Source organism: Ceratotherium simum, chromosome 15 (genome assembly GCF_057802395.1).
Source record: "Ceratotherium simum simum isolate JZ-2026a chromosome 15, ASM5780239v1, whole genome shotgun sequence".
Lineage (NCBI taxonomy): Eukaryota > Metazoa > Chordata > Mammalia > Perissodactyla > Rhinocerotidae > Ceratotherium > Ceratotherium simum.
The window spans coordinates 22,615,109-22,634,866 of NC_141914.1; the positions used below are offsets into that span (position 1 = coordinate 22,615,109).

Here is a 19,758-nt window from a genome sequence, read left to right on the forward strand (position 1 = left end):
CTTGGACAAGAATGCTCAGATCAGCAAGACCCCATAATAGCTGCAAACTGGAAACCCAAATGCCCATCAACAGAAAAATGGACAAATTGTGGTATAATACAGTACTGTACAGCTACCCCTATATGAAACAACATGAATGACTTGCCTATGTAATTTTGAGTGAAAGAAGCCAGACACAGAAGAATACACATATATGACATATATAGAAGTCAAAAATACATAAAACTATAGGGTTAGAAGTTATGATAGTGGTTATTTCTGAGAAGTGGTGGGTGGTGATTAGGAGGCATGAGCAGGGGCTTCTGGGGTGCTGACAATATATCTATTTCTTGAGTCAAGGGGTGGTTACACAGGTGTAGCTCTGTGATAATTTACTAAAATTTACATTTGTTCCCTGTGCTTTGTGTGTGTTTTTCAATATAATAAAAATTTAAACAAAAAGTAAAACTAAACCAAACCAAAACGAAAAAAGAAATCTAGCTATATGTATTCTATTCTTAATTCAGAGGGCTGAAATTTTTTCTTTTCTCAGCAACAACTTAATGAATCAGAACTTTGACTGCTAAGGATTTGGCATGAAAAGTCTTACTCACATTTTTAGGTACAAAAATATTAGTTTTCAAAAAATTATATGGTTCATTTACATTAATAACTATCTTCCATTTTTCATCATGTAAATTCCAAGAAACATAATCAATTCCTGTTAGATGAAGTACAAATTTCTCAGCTTGCCATTAAAAGCCTTCCACAAGCTGGCTCCATCTGACCAGTATAAAATCATTTACCCCTAAGTGACAACTCAAACTCTCCATTCCTGCCAGATTAGATTCTAGCCAATACTCACTCAAAGTCATCCACTTGTGATTGTCTTTTTCTCATGCCCCACAATCTAAACTTTAAATCGTCTTCAAGAATCTGTTCAAGTCCAACCTCTTCCCTGAAGCCTAAATAATTGAGTATATAGTTATTTTTATGTATTTTTAGTTTGCCTTATCTCTTCCAATACATTTTAAGACTTATTTTTCCTAGTGCCTCACCTACAGTGCCTAGTTCATTTAGAGATATGTGGTAAAAGCCTGATAAATAGCTGATCTCTATATGTGGATTTATGGGAGGTCAGAGAGTAAAGGAACAAAAAGTCAACTATTCCTCTATGGTCCCTAAGAGCATTACTGCTCTGAAGGCTTCTAGCTCCAGAAAGAAGTTTAGCAGTTTGAGGGTTAGGTATTTTCATTCCATACAATGTTCAGTGGACACTGACATGCAAAAGCATGGGGGAAGGGCAAAATACAATCAGTTAAAATAGGAAGATTTGGACTACAATAGGAGTTTAAATGCTCAGATACATAGAATACTTCTACGAATCCCAACGATTTCAGAAAGAGATTTTAATCACAATTTGAGCAAATTCCATCAATAAATCTTTAAAATGATATTAAAAATAGCCTTCAATATTTTGGGTATCCTGATAACCTCTGATGAACCAGTGCTCTTAAAACAAATAAACAAGTGGAATGAACAAAAAATATCACAAATTAAATGACTGGCTAATCTTTTAAGACACTGGCAATCTGGTATGATATGACAAACTAGTATATGGTATCTAAAACAGAACAAGTAGCAAATGTGAGAATTAAGTTTATTTATAACTTATCACCAAAGCTAATAAATAATTTGCTTACTGAAACAGAACATCTTTAACTGAAGTATTATCAAGTGAACCCACATTTACATTGGCCTCCTAAAGAGTATGTTCAGCAAATACTGGCATGTGCCATCACTTCAGCAGTCCTTAAAGAAACCGAAGATCCAATTAATATGCTAGCGATCCCTAAAAGGGACATTAGCAGTGTTTAGTCTTTGTTGAAAAAGTATATGTCATTGAAATACTAAGTTAAAAATCCAGAGAAATTTCAACATACGTGAGCTTTATGATAAGGATTGTTGTCTTTGATTCCTGGTAAATATCTACGCCTTCCCAAAATGGTCTGAACAAACCCATCTCTTTTACAATTCTTCACTGTCTCTCTCATGAAATGATTAATCCCTACAAAGGAAATAGAGAAATAATTACAACCAAAATTCAATTTTATGTTCATTTACTAGTCTCAATACAGTGAAACAGACCAAAACCCCACCATGATTCTTAACACTAATATCACATCATCAAAACTTTGCATATAAACTTTCATTCACTTTTTGTGGACTCAGAAAGTTAGAAACAGAAGGGACTTTGGAAATGACATAATCTAATTCTCTCTCTGTTTTTTAACCAATAACAACAACAAAAAATATGAAACTAAACTCCCGAAGAACAGAGCAGGTACTAAAATCTAGGTGGTTTTACTCCAGGATCTTAAGACTATTCCATGCTACTTTTCACAGTTTTCTGTTCTTTGATCGTGTTAATCCTCTTTACTCTTTGATGTTCTCATTTCCAGACTTAAAACATTCTAAGAGCTCCTTGTTACCATCTAAGCTATGAACCAAATAGGTCCTAGCTGAAATTAACACACAAGTTATAATAAATATTTCATTAGGAACATATACAACCCACTTCTTAAAATTCAAAAAGACTATGTATACTGTTCTATCGAAACACATTCATATTCCCTATACCACCACATTTATATTTCCTATAGCAGCGTTCATCCTTTGCAATACAGGTCCATTATTATGTCTTATGGATCTCCAGGACGAATTCTTTGCTGCAGGTGGGCCAATCTCTTCACTGTTCAGTCCTGTCTCTGAGCTAGAGAGGTTCTTCTCTCCTGGAACATTTTTTCTCTATACTCTTTAAAACACAATCAAGTATAGAGACTGTGCTGATCTGTCTTTATTCTTATGTGCCATCTCTGCTTTCTCACAGCTCTGCTTGTCCTAAGTAATAAACACAATTGAGGATTTCTGTTGTATGGCTGGCACAGGAAAGACATTTGAGGAGACTGTGGATGAAAGGAAGGGGAGAAAACCCTGCCAAGTGAAGGTGAAGGTGATAGTTGACCACTAGCATAAGAATGTCAGAAAGCAGTTAGGCTCTCACCTTTTTCCTCTTTAAGATTTATTGTGATTTTGTGTGTGTGTGTGTGTGTGTGTGTGTGTGTGTGTGTGAGAGAGAGAGAGAGAGGAAGATTAGCCTTGAGCTAATACCTGTTGTCAATCCTCCTCTTTTGCTGAGGAAGATTGGCCCTGGGCTAACATCCATGCCCATCTTCCTCAACTTTATGTGGGACACCACCAAAGCATGGCTAGGTGAGCAGTGCGTAGGTGTGCGCTGGGAATCCCAACCTGCGAACCCTGGGCCGCCAGAGGTGGAGTGCGTGAACTTAACCACTACGCCACTGGGCCAGCCCCAAGAATTACTGTGATATTTTTGAGTAAAGAACAAAGAAAAGGATGAGATTTAAGAGACTGCACCTCTACAAATTCTCTTACTAACTCCCATAGGAGGCTTTCAAATATTCAGAGATTAGAAGAGCTACTTTAAAAAACAATCAATTTGGAGGCATAATTTACATACAATAAAAGGCACCCAGTTCAGGTGAACAGTTTGATGCATTTTAAGCAGTGTATACACCCTTATAACAAACACTACAAAATATGAAACATTTTCATCGCCTTTACGGTCAGCTCCCCATTATCAGCTTCAAACATTTGCTGATCTGCTTTATGACACTATATTTTAGTTTTCCATGTTCTCAAAATTCATAAAAACTGAATTATACTGTATGATCTCGTCTGTGTCTGCCTTCTTTTGCTAAGTAGTATTCCATTGCAGAGTTATACCAAAATCTGTTTATCCACAATCCTGTTGGCAGACATTTGGACTGTTCCCAATCTCTGGCTGTTATAAATAAAACTGCTATAACATTCACGTACAAGTCTTTCTTTGGATATATGTTGTCATTTTTCTTGAGCAAATACCCAAAAGTAGAATTGCAGGATCATATGGTCAGGTGTATGTTTAACTTTGCATGAAAAAGCCATACTGTTTTCCAAGGTGGTTGTACCATTTTACAACCCTACCAGCAATGTAAAAGAAAAACAATGTTTTTAATTTTTGCCATTCTAAGGTTTTTTAATGGTATCTCCTTGTGGTTTTAATTTGCTTTTCCCTGATGACTAATGATGAAAACATTCGATGTGGTCATTCATATATCTTCTTTTCTGATATGTCTGTTCAAATCTTTTAACCTTTATTTTATTGGATTGTTTACCTTGTTAGCATTGAATTGTAAGAGTTCTTTATACATCTGGGTGCAAGTCTTTTGTTAGATAATAGGAACTGCAAATATTTTCTCTCAGTCTGTGGCTTGCCATTACATTTTCTTAATGGTGTCTTTTATCAATGTTAATCTTTTATGGTTAATTCAGTGTTATTATCACCTAAGAAATCTTTGCCTACCTCAATGTCACAAAGCTTTTCTCCTCTGTTTACTTCTGGAAGATTTATAGTCTTAGCTTTTACTTTTAAGTCTATGCTCCATATCAAGTTAATTTTTGAATATAGTGTGAGATAAAAGTTGAAGTTCATTTTTTTCGCTTACTGGTATCCAGTTGCTCTAGCAGCAATTGTTGACAAGATCATCTTTCATCCATTGACTTATCATGGCAACTTTGTTGAAAATCAATTCACCATATACATATAGGTCTATTTCTGGACCCTTTATTGTGACCCCTTGTTTTCTCTGTCTACCCTCATGCCTATCTTGATTATTGCAGTTTATAATAAGTTTTGAAATCAAGGAATGTAATTACTCAACATTGTACTTTTCCCTAAAAAATTATTCTAGTTATTTCAGGCCCTTTGAATTTCCACATGAATTTAGAATCAGCTTGTCAAATTCTACACAAAAGCTAATGGAATTTTTATTGGAATTGCATTGAATCTATAGAACAATTTACAGACAACTGTCGTCATAACAGTATTGTGCCTTCTAATAAATTAACATGGTAAATCTCACATTTATTTAAGTATTCTTCGATTTCTCTCAGAATTGCTTTGGAGTTTTCAATAAAGTCTTGCACATACTCTGTCAAATTTATCCCAAGTATTTCATATTTTTTGATGTTATTGCAAATGGTTGTATTTTTACCTCATTCACTAATTGTTTGTTGCTAGTATATAGAAATACAACGGATTTTTATAAACTGACCTTGTATGGTGGGACCTTGCTAAATTTAGTTCTTTGTTCTAGTAGTTGTTTTTGTAAAATTCATATGATTTTCTACGTACAAGGTCATGTCACGCGTGAATAAAGTTTTCTTTTGGGGGTTGGGAACAGGGTTTATTACAAAGGGACTTAAAAGAACTTTCGGGGGTGCTGGGGTGATGGTTCCACATCTTGGTTGTGGTATATATTATATGACTATTGTCAAAACTCACAGAACTACACACCTAAAAAGGGTGAATCTTGTTGCATGTAAATGATAACTCAATAAACTGCCAAAACAAGAGATAATTTAAAACAATGATACTCAAACTGCTCTATAACAGCAATTGTTCTCTCATGGTTTCTGGTACATTTAATCAATGGTTTACTGTTTCAAATTAAAGCTATCTAAACCTAAAGCACAGGACAATTCCAAGAATTTATAAGATGTGCACAATGACACAGTGGCATATACATCAACTGCATTTTGCTATTCCATTTCTGTCTCTACTTTTATGATAAAAGCACATCTTAGCAAATATTCATAATAAGATTAATGTTATTTAATTAACAATGCCAGATGGAAACTTCTGATTAATAGAAAAGTTAATAGAAAATTCTGTAACAAATATTTTAAAAGTAATAAAGTATGGAAAGATAGTTGAAAACAATAGTATCTAGAAGATAATTAACACTCAAGGCTTCTTTACCTGTGTATCTGGATTTGAAGGAGTCAATGTAGCAAGCAGCATCACTTTCTTTAACGCCCATCTGCTCTCCCAGAGATTTAGCTCCCATTCCATAAATGATTCCATAGCAAATCTGAAAGGGAGTCATCACACTCAGTAAGTAAATTAAAAGCCACAACTACATAAAACTCAAATATAAAAAGTTCATTAGGGGCCGGCCCCGTGGCTTAGCGGTTAAGTGCCCACGCTCCGCTACTGGCGGCCCAGGTTCGGATCCCGGGCGCGCACCGACGCACCGCTTCTCCGGCCATGCTGAGGCCACATCCCACATACAGCAACTAGAAGGATGTGCAACTATGACATACAACTATCTACTGGGGCTTTGGGGAAGAAAAAAAGGAGGAGGATTGGCAATAGATGTTAGCTCAGAGCCGGTCTTCCTCAGCAAAAAGAGGAGGATTAGCACGGAGGTTAGCTCAGGGCTGATCTCCCTCACACAAAAAAAAAAGTTCATTAGGATCAAAATTTGGTAAACTTTTTTTTTGTTTTGTTTTGTTTATTGCAGTAACATTGGTTTATAACATTGTATAAATTTCAGGGGTACATCATTATACTTCTATTTCTGCATAGATTACATCATGTTCACCACCCAAATACTAATTACAACCCATCACCACACACATGTGCCAAATTATCCCTTTCGCCCTCCTCCCTTCCCCCTTCCCCTCTGGTAACCACCGGTAAACTTTTTATTTCATAGTGAGTCTGAGAAATGATTATATCTGCTTTTGGGTTAGATCCATGGAAGCTGATATCCAATAAACATCTTTTCTGCCTTTTAGCAATACAGCCATCTGTAGCTTAACGATGGGGATACCTTCTGAAAAATGCATCATTAGGCAAATTCCTCGTGTGAGAACATAGAGTGCACTGAAGGGGAACAAAATTTGCCATCAGAATGGTCTTTTAACATGAGGATTACTTTAGGCTGATTATTTTTAAGAAACAAAAGACTCAGAAGTTTTTGTTATCTTCCCTTTAACTGCCTGAAAGAATTCAGATAAAAAAACCTGTCTCAGGAAGGGAGCTATCACCTTAGCATAACATGAACTAGGTGGTGGACAGGGAGGAACCTAGAAAACCCTGGTTTGTTGGGCTCCCCTCTGTGTTCTTCTGTTTCCATGTGGCCAAACACTTGTTTTCCAGACATTTGCTCCTTTTCACCTACCTGTGAATTGCCTTCCTTCCCTTGGAAGTCCCTAACTCTCCCCACCCCCAACATCTTCTTGTGTCTTCAGCTGTGGATGGTATTTAAGGCGAGGGCTTTGGCCATTTTGGTGAGTTACTCAGTTTTCCTGGTTTCTCCCATGTATACATGTTATTAAACTTTTGTTTTTCTCCTGTTGATCTGTCTCATGTCAATTTAATTCTTAGACCAGCCAGAAGAATCTAGAAGGGTAGAGGAAAATTTCTTCCTCCCCTACCATACTTACACAAACCTAGATGATACAGCCTACTACACACATGGGTTGTATGGTACTAATCTTATGGGACCACCGTCATATATGCAGTCCGTTGTTGACCGAATCTTCATTCATGACTACTACTTATTTTGAGGGGTTGGGGGTGCAGAATATGAACGAATATGAATGTGTGTGGGGTTTAAGAAAATAATCCTAGTGATTGAAAAGGGAAGACTTATTTCCGACTCTGTCATTTATCCAGCAGTCTTCAGAGCAGCTTTCTACTCCTCATAATACCTGCTTAACTTCTCCTTAGAGGTGCCTAGGAGTCAGGAAAGAGAAACATTACAAACATTCTTTTCTTCACCCTTGGATAGGACTAAAAATGCAGGAAGAGTAGGCTTCATGGCTTGATAATAGGGAAATTTCATTGCAAATAAATATCCTCTTCACCTGATAGCCACCTGAAATCCCACAACTGCAGAATTCATTTGGGTTAAACACAAACTCCTGAGGAAATTCTGGGAGTTGTGGAGGGAAATGATCTAAATAGGTTAATAAAGGAACTCTGATTTAACAATAAGTATTGCCTGGGTTAAAATCCTAGTTCCAGCATTTAAAAGATGTATTATCTTGCACAAGCTACCTAAACTGTTGGTATCTTGATTTCTTCTTCCATAAAATGAGGATAGTAATACCTACATTGTTAGATTGTTAGTATTAAATGAGTTATTACTCATAAGTGTTTAGGAAACTGCCTGACATAAAGCAAGCTCTATAAAATGTTGTTCAATAAAATTCAAAAAGATAATTTGCAAAAAATGATTATCAGAATTCCAAAATATTTTTAATGTGATAAGACAACTAGAGGTTTTTTGTTGTCTTCCTTTTTTTTTTAATACAGTTAGAGGGATTTTTTCATCCTTTTTTCTTTTCCTTTTTGATACTTTTAAGTTTTATTTTGTTATGACTCCTACTTTTTTTCTGTTAACTTGGATATTATATCAGCACTGGCTGAGATGTCAGCAAGACTCAAGGATTAGATGGTTCAGTGCATGGTGATATAGGAGAAAAAATGGTATAGCATGAACACTATTAAATGATGCAAGAACTTATTAAATAGAGGTAACTATCATCAGTGGATAAATGTTTAGGTTATGGAGTTAGAATGTCTAAGTTCTGGCATTCTGAACTTATCCTGGCTCCACCACTTATAGTTGTACGACCTCAAGCAGATTAGCAACTTTCTGTGCCTCAGTTTCCTCCTATAAAAAATGGAGACAATAATAATACCTATTTCATAGGTTTATTATGAAGATTAAATACTGGATTATTACCTACTTTACCTAGAGTTTGATTTTTGCTAAATGCAGGAGCCCAGAGAAGATTAAACAGACGGGACAAAGCTGGCTTTCTAAATAGTGGAGGAAACAAGTGTTGGTGCTAAACAGGCAGAGGTGAGAGAAAGTGTTTCATGCCTAATGAGCTAGTCAAGAATTACAGCTGTGAGTAAACAGAAGTGTAAACGTAAAACTGGTAAAGGGGATCTTAGAGGTGGGAGTGGTGTGCCTTTACCTCAGCCAACAATCCTACTCTCTTGAAAATGGTATCAGATTTCCCACAGTTTCATGGGGTAAGGAAGTATCAGTGTTAATCCAGGCCAGGAAATGGTGTAAATGTGGCCTTTGACTTTCTCTGTGCCTGACAGTCACCCAGGAGTAGGAACTAATATGGATCCACTTCAAAGGTCCCAGGGCAGTATGAAGTTGCACAGGTAGATTAGCTTAACCAATGGCCTCAAAAAACTAAAAAGCTATCAGTTATTAATTATAATCCACAACTCAGTAATATTTATTTTTCAACAAACATTTAGAGAGTATCTTTCTAAAAAAAGCATTGTGGCTCAATGCTGTGTGAAAATATGGATGCTTACAGACTAGAAAGAGATTTAAAAAATACACACACACATACACACACACACATAAATAACAAGTACCACCACCACAATATCTACCACTAATGCATATGGCTTTCTTGACACTATGTAGCCTCAGACCAAGTCTATCTGATTCTTTCTACTGACTCTGTGAAGGAAAGTGTAATGAATACCATGAGACAGGTTCAGATGAACATGGTTTGAAAGATCCAAAGATGGAGAAATCATTCCTCAACTGCCAATGATCGAGACAACTTTTAAAGTTTTTTGAATCAGTAAAATTCTCATCATTTATGTTAAGCACGTTCACTAAGATCACCTGCTTTGCTTGTTGCCTCAGATCATCCCCAACAGACTCTGGCTCAATCATTTTCCATTCAGCTGCAATACTCCTGAAAACATCAGCTCCAGTGTTTAATACTTGAATGAGACGATGATCATGGGATAAATGAGCCAAGATCCTCAGTTCAAGTTGAGAGTAATCAGCAGCTAATATTACACCACCTGAAGAAGAAATGATTTTGATAAAGCTGATACAAAGACAAATCTAAGTTTTATATAATTGAGCAGGATGACAGAAATTTAGTTCTAACATGCAATTCAGGAATTCGCAAATTTAGTTGACAATGCAATTCAGTTCTGTAACTTAGATCATTTTTTTCCATTTAACTTTCAAGTATATGTAGTATGTGTAAAGCCACTCCTGACCTCTGCCCCCTAACCACTGTGGTAGTGCTTTCCTCAGTGTTCCCCCAGCACCTGCCACATAATCTAAAACAGTTCTTTCATGCCTCTGCCATGTAGCACTGAGCCATTAGAGATGGGAGACTTAATTTTCCTTTGCATTCCATAGAAAACCTTACACAGTTCCTGGAACATAATAAGCCCTTAAATAGTTGTTAAATGAATGAATGAAGAAACTGGTTGCTAATATGTGCACATTTTAAGTGGGCTGGAGAGAAATGTGTGCTCTGCTTTGACAACAACAAAGACATTCAATGAAAAAAATCAAGTGGTCGATATGTGAAGAAGAGTTATTAAAAAGATTCAGATAATTTACCTGTGGATTAGAAACAACTGGATTAGATATGCACGGCAAAAATAAAACAAATAAAATAAAAGCAGAGTCCAAAGAAAAGTAGGAAAAATATTTGCAACTGATGTTACAAAGGACTCATTGCCATATAATAAAAAAGAGGTGCTACAAATCAAGAACAAGACAAAACATAAACCAGCAATTCACAGAAATAATCAAAACAAAAGAACCTTAAACATATTTAAGAATGCTCAACTTCATTCACAATAAAAGAAATGCAAATTAAATCTACAGCAAGAAACAATTTTTCTCTACTTATATTGCAAAACTCCAGAAGTTGGACAGCATACTCTGTGGCAAGGCTGAGAAAGAAATACTCATATATTGTTACTGGGAAGTAAATGGTAACTGTTCCCCATTAGATGGCAATTTGACAATATCCATCAAAATTAAACAGGTTTTTACTCTGTGACTCAGCAAACAAGCACGCAGATTGCTGCACAGATTACCTGCACACAGATTAAACTAGTTTATGTTCAAATTTCTTTACTGATAATCACAAGTCTCCAGTATAAAAACATTAAATGAAAAAAGCAAGGCACACAGCAGTGTACATGGAACATTTATTTTTTTATAAGAATAGAGGAAGAAAATATTACATATTCATATTTGCTTATATCTGCATAAAAATACTGGAAGGATATATAAAAAACTCATATATGTAGTTATTTATAAGAGTTGTAGATAAAAGGGTAGCTAGGACAGGGAAGGAAGCAAAGCTTCTCAATATATACCTTTTACATATTTTGATTTCTTATCGACGTGAATGAAATGACAATTAAAAAATATATGAATATGATTTAAAACACATAACCACAAGTTCTATGGCCTTCCTGCCATAAACAAGATAAAACCGGACAGAATATATGGAAAAACTATTTTCAGATGTTGAACAACAGGCAATGCAGAACTATAATCCCTGAGAAGGAGAGGAAAAGAGAAGATGAGGTGAACCACGCAGCTGTCTCGGGTTTCCGAATGGAGGCATGCTCCAGAATGCGTTGCAGGGAAGAGAGACAAAACAAAGCACTATGGTCTCTCTGAGCTGAGGAAGCAGAAACCGGAGTTTGGGCCTACTGAGGCAGCTAGAATTTGTGAAAATTTGGAGAGAAAGGAGCTGTGCAAAAAAGAAGCACCAGAAATATGCACAGTAATCCCTTGGATTTTTGACCAAATACTAAGCTGTGCAGGGAGAAAGTTCAGAGAATCAGGTAAAGAATAAACACCAAAGAAATAACTATTACCAAAGAAATATGCAACCACCATTGCACAGCTGTCAGCTGAACAACTACTTGAACAACATGCCCTTGCATGTTGAGAAATGTTCGAGCTCTGACCAGACTGAGTGGAGAGACCTTGTTAAACAACTTGAGCACCAAGCAGAGATCCCAGCAAGGCCACACCTTACAATCAAAGCTAATCTACCCTAGAAGAAAAGCTACTCCAAACATTTGCTAACAAAGCTTTAAAAGTCTCAAAATGCTATTAATGAAGACTACAAAATCCAAAGAATCAACAACGTAGCAACCATAAGGTCCAGCATACAATAAATAATACTAGAAACATGAAGAACCAGGAAAATGTAACTTTGACCAGGGAAGTATTCAGTCAATAGAAAAATGACCCAGATATTACAGAGATGATGGAATTTGAAATAGCTACCACAAATATGTTCAAGAATTTAAAGAAACATGAACATAATGATGTAACAAATAGTGAATTGCGAAAAAGTAATAGAAACTACACAAAAAAATCAAATGAAAATTCCAAAACTAAAAATACAACATCTGAAATGCAAAATTCACTAGAAGGATGTGACAGCAATTAGACACTGTAGAAGAAAAGATCTGTGAACATTAAAACAGTCAAAGGAAAGATCCATTGCAGCACAGAGTGAAAAAAAACAGGGAGAGGGGAATAAAAAAGAAAAGAAAAAAGCTTCACCGATCTGTGGGACAATACCTAGTATTACATACATGTATTTGGAGTAATAGGAAGAGAGAGAGAGGGGGACAAAAATTAATGGTTGAAAATGTTCCAAATTTAATGAAAAATATATAAGCTTTATATAAGCACATAGATTCCAAAAAAAAATAAAACTAAGCAAACAGAAAACTCAGCAAATTCAAAAATCCAAGAAGCAAAGCATGAAAAACTACCCAGAGACTCATGCCCAAATCAAATTGCTAAAACTGAATAACAAACAAAAAATTTAAAAAAACATCGAGGGAAAAGATACATTATGCTTGGAGGAATAGCAAGAAAAATGGTGGTATGCTTCTCATGAGACAAAATGCAAACCAGAAGCTAAGGGAAACACATATTTAAAGTGCAGAAAGACAAGGACTGTAAACCTAGAAATCTATGTCAAATAAAAGTATATTTCAAAAGAAGGATAAAATAAAGAAATTAGAGACAGGAAAAGCTGAGAGAAATCATTGTCAGTAGAACCGCACCAGAAGAAACCTTAAAGGAAGTACTCTGGGTGAAGAAAAATGGTAATAGATGGAAACTTGAATCTACTCCAAGGAATGAAGAGTATCAGAAATGGTAAAAAGTGGACAGATAGAAAAGACACTTTTTGTTTCTTGATTTCTTTGAAAGATATTAGACTGTTTAAAGCAAAATCAATAACTACATAGCAGAGTTTATAACAGTCACAGAAATTCAATCTAATGTAAGAAAGGGGAAATGAAAAAAACTCCTTACATTATGGATGAAGTGGTATAAAATTATTTGAAGATGAACTGTGATACGATGCATATTGTAAACTCTAAAACATTTAAGATATATAGTCAATAAGACAATAGAGAAAATAGAATAATAAAAACAGACATTTAAAGTTTTAAAAAAATAAACAGAATAAAATATAAAAAACAAGATAGTAGACTTAAATCCAACCATATATCAATAATTACTTTAGATGTAAATGTACTCAACACTACATTTAATTGACAGAAATTTTCAGACAGAATTCACACACATTTAATTTAATTTAAAAATTTTAAACCAAAGCAGTATGAAATATTGTTGCCTTAAACATATGATCATGAAGACAACGATGACTGTTATAAACCTGGCAACACAAAGAGGAAAATTAGGCTACACTGAAGAGAAGAAAGGATGAGTCTTATTTACAATGCAGGCTTTATCAGTGCTTTGAAAACCATTCCCACAGCAATGAGAAGCTCAAAACTCGTCAGCCACCTTACCTGGGAAAGGTACAAAGGCATGTCGCATGCTGACTGAAAATGGCACTCCTCTGTCTGAGGCTCTCTCCTCTGCCTGTGCCTGGTGCCCAAGGTTTAGGCCACAACCCTTCTTATTTCCTCTTCTGCCATGCAAACAACATCAACCGGACATGAAACCATCTCAAATATATGAAAAAGGTCTGATTTTTCAGTAAAGTCAGTATTTCCATCTAAGAATCTTGAAAATCTTATTATTTGAAACTCATTTCAAAGCTTAACAAAGATACTAGATTTTTTTAGCAAATATTCAGTTAAATAGGAATTAAGACATTTCTGTAATAACCTTTCCCACAAACTGCTTCTGAGATAATTCACTGACATTCAGCTCAACTCAAGAAATCTCTTTGACCATATCCAGTTTAAATTATCTGTGCTTTTTCTCCCCTTCGTGTGTATATGGGAAAGGCAGGAGGGAGGATGTTCCTGACATTGCTAAACTCTTCCCTTTAGTATTCGACTTAAGCATATTTTGCTGGTTGATTTAATTAGTGGCCCAGGTTTTCAGCCTTTCACCATCAACTAGCTTCTTTATAGACAGACTCAGGGTTTGAAACGGATAGTGCCTAGGATAGAATGTGTATTCCCGGAACAGAAAATTAAACTAATTTCATTATTTTGTCTAATAGGCTATGTTTGAGCCATTCATACTCACAAAAGTACATTAACACAAATTCAGAGAAAGAGTCTACCTGCCCATGGGAAGTAGGCCTTTGCCTAGGGCTTGGGAAGGCGGGCTTTCCCCTACTAGTGTCGGCATTTTGATCTCAAAATCTCTTGGCACATTCTGAATATTTGGTTCTGTAAAGGTTATTCGTCCTAAAATCAAGCAAAATGAAGACATAAAATTAGAGGGGGAAAATCTGACATTTATTTTAACAGTAATTGTATTTCTGAATTATCTTAAAAATGCATGCTCTATTATTGCTAAACTAAAATAAATTCATATTTAAATGAAATATTTTTCATTATGTTCATGTGTCTAACAATGATAAAATAAATACATGACCAATCCCAATGTAAGTGAATACATGAATCAGCTACAATACAATGCTTTTACATTAACCTAGCTCTCTAGAAAACAATCCCATGATATGAAGTAATTTGATAAACTGAACTATTCCTATGCTACAATGAGTACCAGATGTCAGCACGATAAGATGTTAGCAGTTGTACTGAGTAAAGACCAATCAAATGGATCCTAGGAGAAATGACTGTCAGAGTCTTTAAAAGCCCGGAATGCACAAGATACAGAGAAGAGGATCTAGAGCAGAAGAACAACTGAGTGTTGAAGAGGGACAACTGGCACCAGAGGAGTTAGCTAATGTGGGAGGGGGACAGTAGCGACACCACCTTTCTAGACAGCACCTGGCCAGTTTCTTCATCATCATCACTCACCAGGAGAATCAACGGGAGTACTGACATGGCTGGACATTAGAATCAGGTGGTTAATGAATTTTCTAGGAAACAGAAAGCTATTTGTTTTAATGCTTATAGCATTTATTTCCCCCCAAATATTTTACATTTTATTTATTTTTACTTATTGGTTGAATTTTTCTAAAACACATAAGCATTGTTCAAAACAAGTTTGGGTGACAGACTTTGTTATTGCAGTTTTTATAATACACACATAGTGATACAAAATTCTCTGTTTTATGATACATTCCATTGTAACAGGCTCTCTACTAGCTACTATACATAATATCTTCTTTTAATGAATCAGATATTTTAAGTACCTTGGATATTGTTTTTTGAATAAACCTCTGATATTATGTCCTTGCTATTTAGCTTTTAGCAAAATTAGTGCTCAATAAATGGTAGATATTAATATACTTATTATCATCAAATGGCCTGTTCAATGTTACAAAGGAAACAAACAGCAGGGGAAGGAATCCAAGTCTCTGTCTTCTTTTTTACAATACTTAATATTCAGGTCTATTGTTTGAATTAGTGAGGTAACACTGGCAGACAAACAAGACGGCAAAAATAAATTACAAAACATGGATGTAGTTTCATGGAAATAAATTCTAATAATGAAATGGCTTTACTGTGCTTAGGTAAGTTTGTATTTCTAAAATATTCTTTAAATATAAGCATACAATGATGAAAACCAATCAAAAAAAAGGAATTGATTACTTTCTGCTTTATAAGCAACGAATAAATGTGCAACACCTTTGAAAACTCTAGGTTGATTTTGTTTTTTCACCAAGTATTCATTTTACATAAGTTTACAGCATTAGCGTATGTTTCAAAATGAAATTGAAATACCAACAAGGCAAGAAACGGCTAGGAAGGACCAAGAGGTTAGTTAAATAGGAAAGAAGAAAAAGAGAAGTTGTTTAGAACAGAGAATAAGCAAGCAGAGAGAAAAGCAGCTCTTCATGGTGTCTCCATTTTTAATAACAGCAACAACTGATAATGAGCCCTGCGCTAAGTGCCATGCACTATTCTAAATTAATCATCAGGATGGCCCAGTGAGGTAGGACTATTATTACCCTGTTTCATACATGAGAAAACTTAGGCACTGAGAAGTTAAGTCCCTTGTCTAAAGATTCAAAGCACCAGGATTCAAACCTTGTAAACATCTGATATCAAAGCCCACATTCTATACCACTAATCTAAACAGCCTTCCCTATGCAGGAGTTAACACTGCCCTTTCTTCTACTGCATATTGCATGTGGCAAATAGTTAGAGTTTTGCACTGCCTAGAGAAAGAATGCTTTTTTCCTCACAAATTACACTCACAGCTATACCAAGAGGGCCATGAGACACCCAAACGACTGCACTGCTTTCTTTTCTAATGGAGTAAAATAAGACACTCACTTTATACAGATGCCCAAATCCTACAAAGATTCAACTTGGAGAGAATCTTAAGAGGTTTGGGAGTGGGCCGAGACTGAAATTAGATAAGATCACTGACTCAAATAAATATTTAATTCCTGGGTATACTCTCATCCAAAGCAGTCTCAGACATCACAGTTACTCTATATAGTACTTGAAAGCAGGAACTATATCTTACTAAATCTCATCTCTGTATCTAGCTGGTAGCCATCCATGCTTTGGAGGTAGTATGCATTTCATAAGCGTTTATGGAACTTCATTGAACCCAATGATCAAAACTTGAATTCCTTGGTCATCATAAGCAAATATTACAGGTGAAAATTTTTTTCTTTTAAAATTGGATATTATCCATATTTAAGATTCCTCATTACCTGTAGCAGTGTGTGACTGTGATACAGGATAGATTCTTTCCATTCCAAGAAAAGGATTCAGACGCTTTTCCCGCTGTAGGGGAAACACTACTTTGGTAATAGCGTTAGTGATTCTTCTCCACTCTAGTATCAAGCCCGGTAAAGGATGTAACGCCTTTAATTTATTTAAAATATCCTGCCAAAGAAATATAATAAGGTAAGATCGGATTCTTGTCCAAATTCCATAGCAAACTAGAATCTCTTTTAGGTAAAACATATAGTCTCAAGTTTATTTTTATTTTTATTTTTTTTGTTTACTGCAGTAACATTGGTTTATAACATTGTATAAATTTCAGGGGTACATCATTATACTTCTATTTCTGCATCGATTACATCATGTTCACTACCCAAATACTAATTACAACCCATCACCACACACATGTGCCGAATTATCCCTTTCACCCTCCTCCCTCCCCCATTCCCCTCTGGTAACCACCAATCCAATCTCTGTTTCTATGTGTGTGTTTGTTGTTGTTATTATCTACTACTTAAGTTTAAATTTGTTAACTCCTGTATTTTCAACTTATAATTACTGTTTGGGTTTTTTGGAAATCACTACAATGATAAAACTATGATAACTATAGATTATAAAATGTAAACATATTAATATCAATTTAGATCTACCTTTGAAAAAAATCAATGAGATGTGAACTTAGAAAAGTAACTGGCTCCCCACACCCCACCCAAGAGTTTACATCTTCTCTTTTCTTTATCTATATTTTCCTCCTTCATTCCTCATGTGATTGGAAGTTTCCCAGGTTTTTTTTCCCTTTTTGCCCTAATACTTTCATAGTTTCCATATCAAGGAAATCAGAAGACATTTATCTTTAAAACTTTGAATTTTCCATACTACAGAATTTGATGAACTACTAAGGATTAGAAACTTGAAAGAGAAAAGGGCCAGTGAGATCAAATAAAAAGTTTTGATACAGAATGGAGCCGTGGAAACTTCCCCAACGCAGGCAAGTCAAAGTTAATGATATTAGGGTCAAAATTCTACAGAATGGCAACTTGGACTGCTCTTTCCACGGCTGCTGTGGCTGTACTTTCTACTCCTATTTTATCTATTGAAAATTCATTCAATAAAAATGCAAAATTAAGCTCTTTCTTTCTTCTCTCCCATGCACACAGTTTCCATGGGTCATGATGAGCAATTTTACTTTGAAATTAGCAGATTAGATTCTTGAAACAAACTCATGGAAAATGTACTATTTTGCCCTGGAATTGGAAAAAAAAAGTTTTATTTTATTTATTTATTTATTTATATTTATATTGGCTTGGTTTTTTTCCTTTAATTCTTCCATACTTTTGTTCATGTTCAAGGAACTATACAAATCACATTATACTAGAAGTCTAAGAGTAGCAGATGTCAATAATTAAATAATGTCTACAGGCCTGAGTTTACAAACCTTATACTGTTTTAATGATAGGAAGGACACAATTGCTAACTCAGATTATAGTCCAGATTTTGCCATACTGGAATGTCTCCACAGTTTTTGTGGGCAGCTGAACCACAAACCAATTTGTTTTTATCTGGATAAATTCAAATGGTGGGCTACGTTGGATCTTGATTTCATCAGCATTCTTTCAAGACACCAAAATGCTAAAAGTAGTTCAGATTCTGTCCTGTGACTGCCCCAAAGAGCACCTTACTAGTGCTGAACTGTTTTCCCAGCCTTAGTTTGCGTCCATTGTCATTCCCTCTTCTGGTAGAACCCAAAGTTTTCTTGCTGCCTTGGTTTTTTATCTCTCCATTTGGTGGCAACTTCAATTCCAAAAATAAAACCTGCAAGAAATTAATGCTTCTTTAGTTAAGAATCAAATTGTAAATAATGTCATTCAAAAATGTTGTAAAAAGTTATTTGAGAAAACAATCTATACAGTTCAACATGGGTCGGAAGAATGTGGGATTTTTTGGACAATTTGGAATTATCACATTTAATAAATAATACAATGAAAATGAAAATTTATATGTTAATAGGCTCTCCATATCCTAATTTAGGTATTATCAGATTAATACTAACACCAGGGTTTTAAACAGTCAAGAATACAGGACTGTATACTCTGCTAAACAAGTGATGAATAAGCTATTGACACTGAGACTTTAGGTTACTCTGAGGATTATGAGTTCTCCTAAATACACTTTGACGTGGTAACCAACATAGCTGCTCAATATTCAAGCCCCACAGAGGGTCAACATGGGAGCCTTCGTGGCTATTGTGTGATCACAAAAATCAGAGAACACTAAGGTAGGAAGGGGTCCCAAAAGCCGTCTAATTCCACCACCATAAGGCTGGACCCTGTGAGTCCCTGGGTACAAAAAGTCAAGAGAAGGTGGCCAACTGAATGTAACAATAAGGAAAGCTAGAGAGTGGTCAGTAAGCACCCACTGAAGAAAACAGGCCTATATAGGGTAGGGATCCAGGCTCAGGGGCAGAGGAACATCCCATATATACCTAAAACTCACTAGTTCAAATCAGAGGGGTTAAAACTCAGGCAACTCAGAACACTATCTACTATCTCTACTCATTCATTTATATACGTTGAGTGGGCTTTAGTGAACCTCGGGTTATTTTCCCAGTAATAATCTTAAAAATTAAAACCATTTGCATAAGGATAAGAATTTTTTCCACAAGTTGGGCCAGTGGTGGAAGGAAAGAATACCTGTGCTTTTCTAGAACAGTAGTGATGACAGAAACAAACATCTGGTTCCAGTTTTAAGTAGTGGGAATAACTGGGTATGAAAGTTATTGAGGCTTACTATGGACATTAGTAACTATTTGCCCAAGAATTGTGTTATATAGATATGCATGTGTAGGGATTAGGGTTGTCATATTTAGCAAATAAAATTACAGGATACCCAATTAAATTTTAATTGCATGGGGCATACTTATACTAAAATGTTGTCCATTGTTTATCTAA

General features: G+C 35.4%; 1 protein-coding gene across 3 annotated transcripts in view; it reads right to left on the bottom strand.

Moving 5' to 3' along the window:
- Positions 1-19,758, bottom strand: part of POLQ (DNA polymerase theta) — a 96,464-nt gene that overhangs the window by 10,493 nt on the left and 66,213 nt on the right. Inside the window, exons 21-27 of one of the 3 annotated variants that reach the window (XM_014792216.2) lie at positions 18,485-18,622; positions 16,798-16,972; positions 14,278-14,404; positions 13,550-13,671; positions 9,561-9,745; positions 5,864-5,975; positions 1,923-2,047 (exon numbers count right to left, since the gene is read on the bottom strand). In XM_014792216.2, the coding sequence (XP_014647702.1) occupies positions 1,923-2,047; positions 5,864-5,975; positions 9,561-9,745; positions 13,550-13,671; positions 14,278-14,404; positions 16,798-16,972; positions 18,485-18,622 (984 nt within the window). Of the gene's footprint in view, positions 1-1,922; positions 2,048-5,863; positions 5,976-9,560; positions 9,746-13,549; positions 13,672-14,277; positions 14,405-16,797; positions 16,973-18,484; positions 18,623-19,758 lie in introns of those variants that run through there. The other 2 variants (XM_087439671.1, XR_015554438.1) reach the window with 2 other exon arrangements.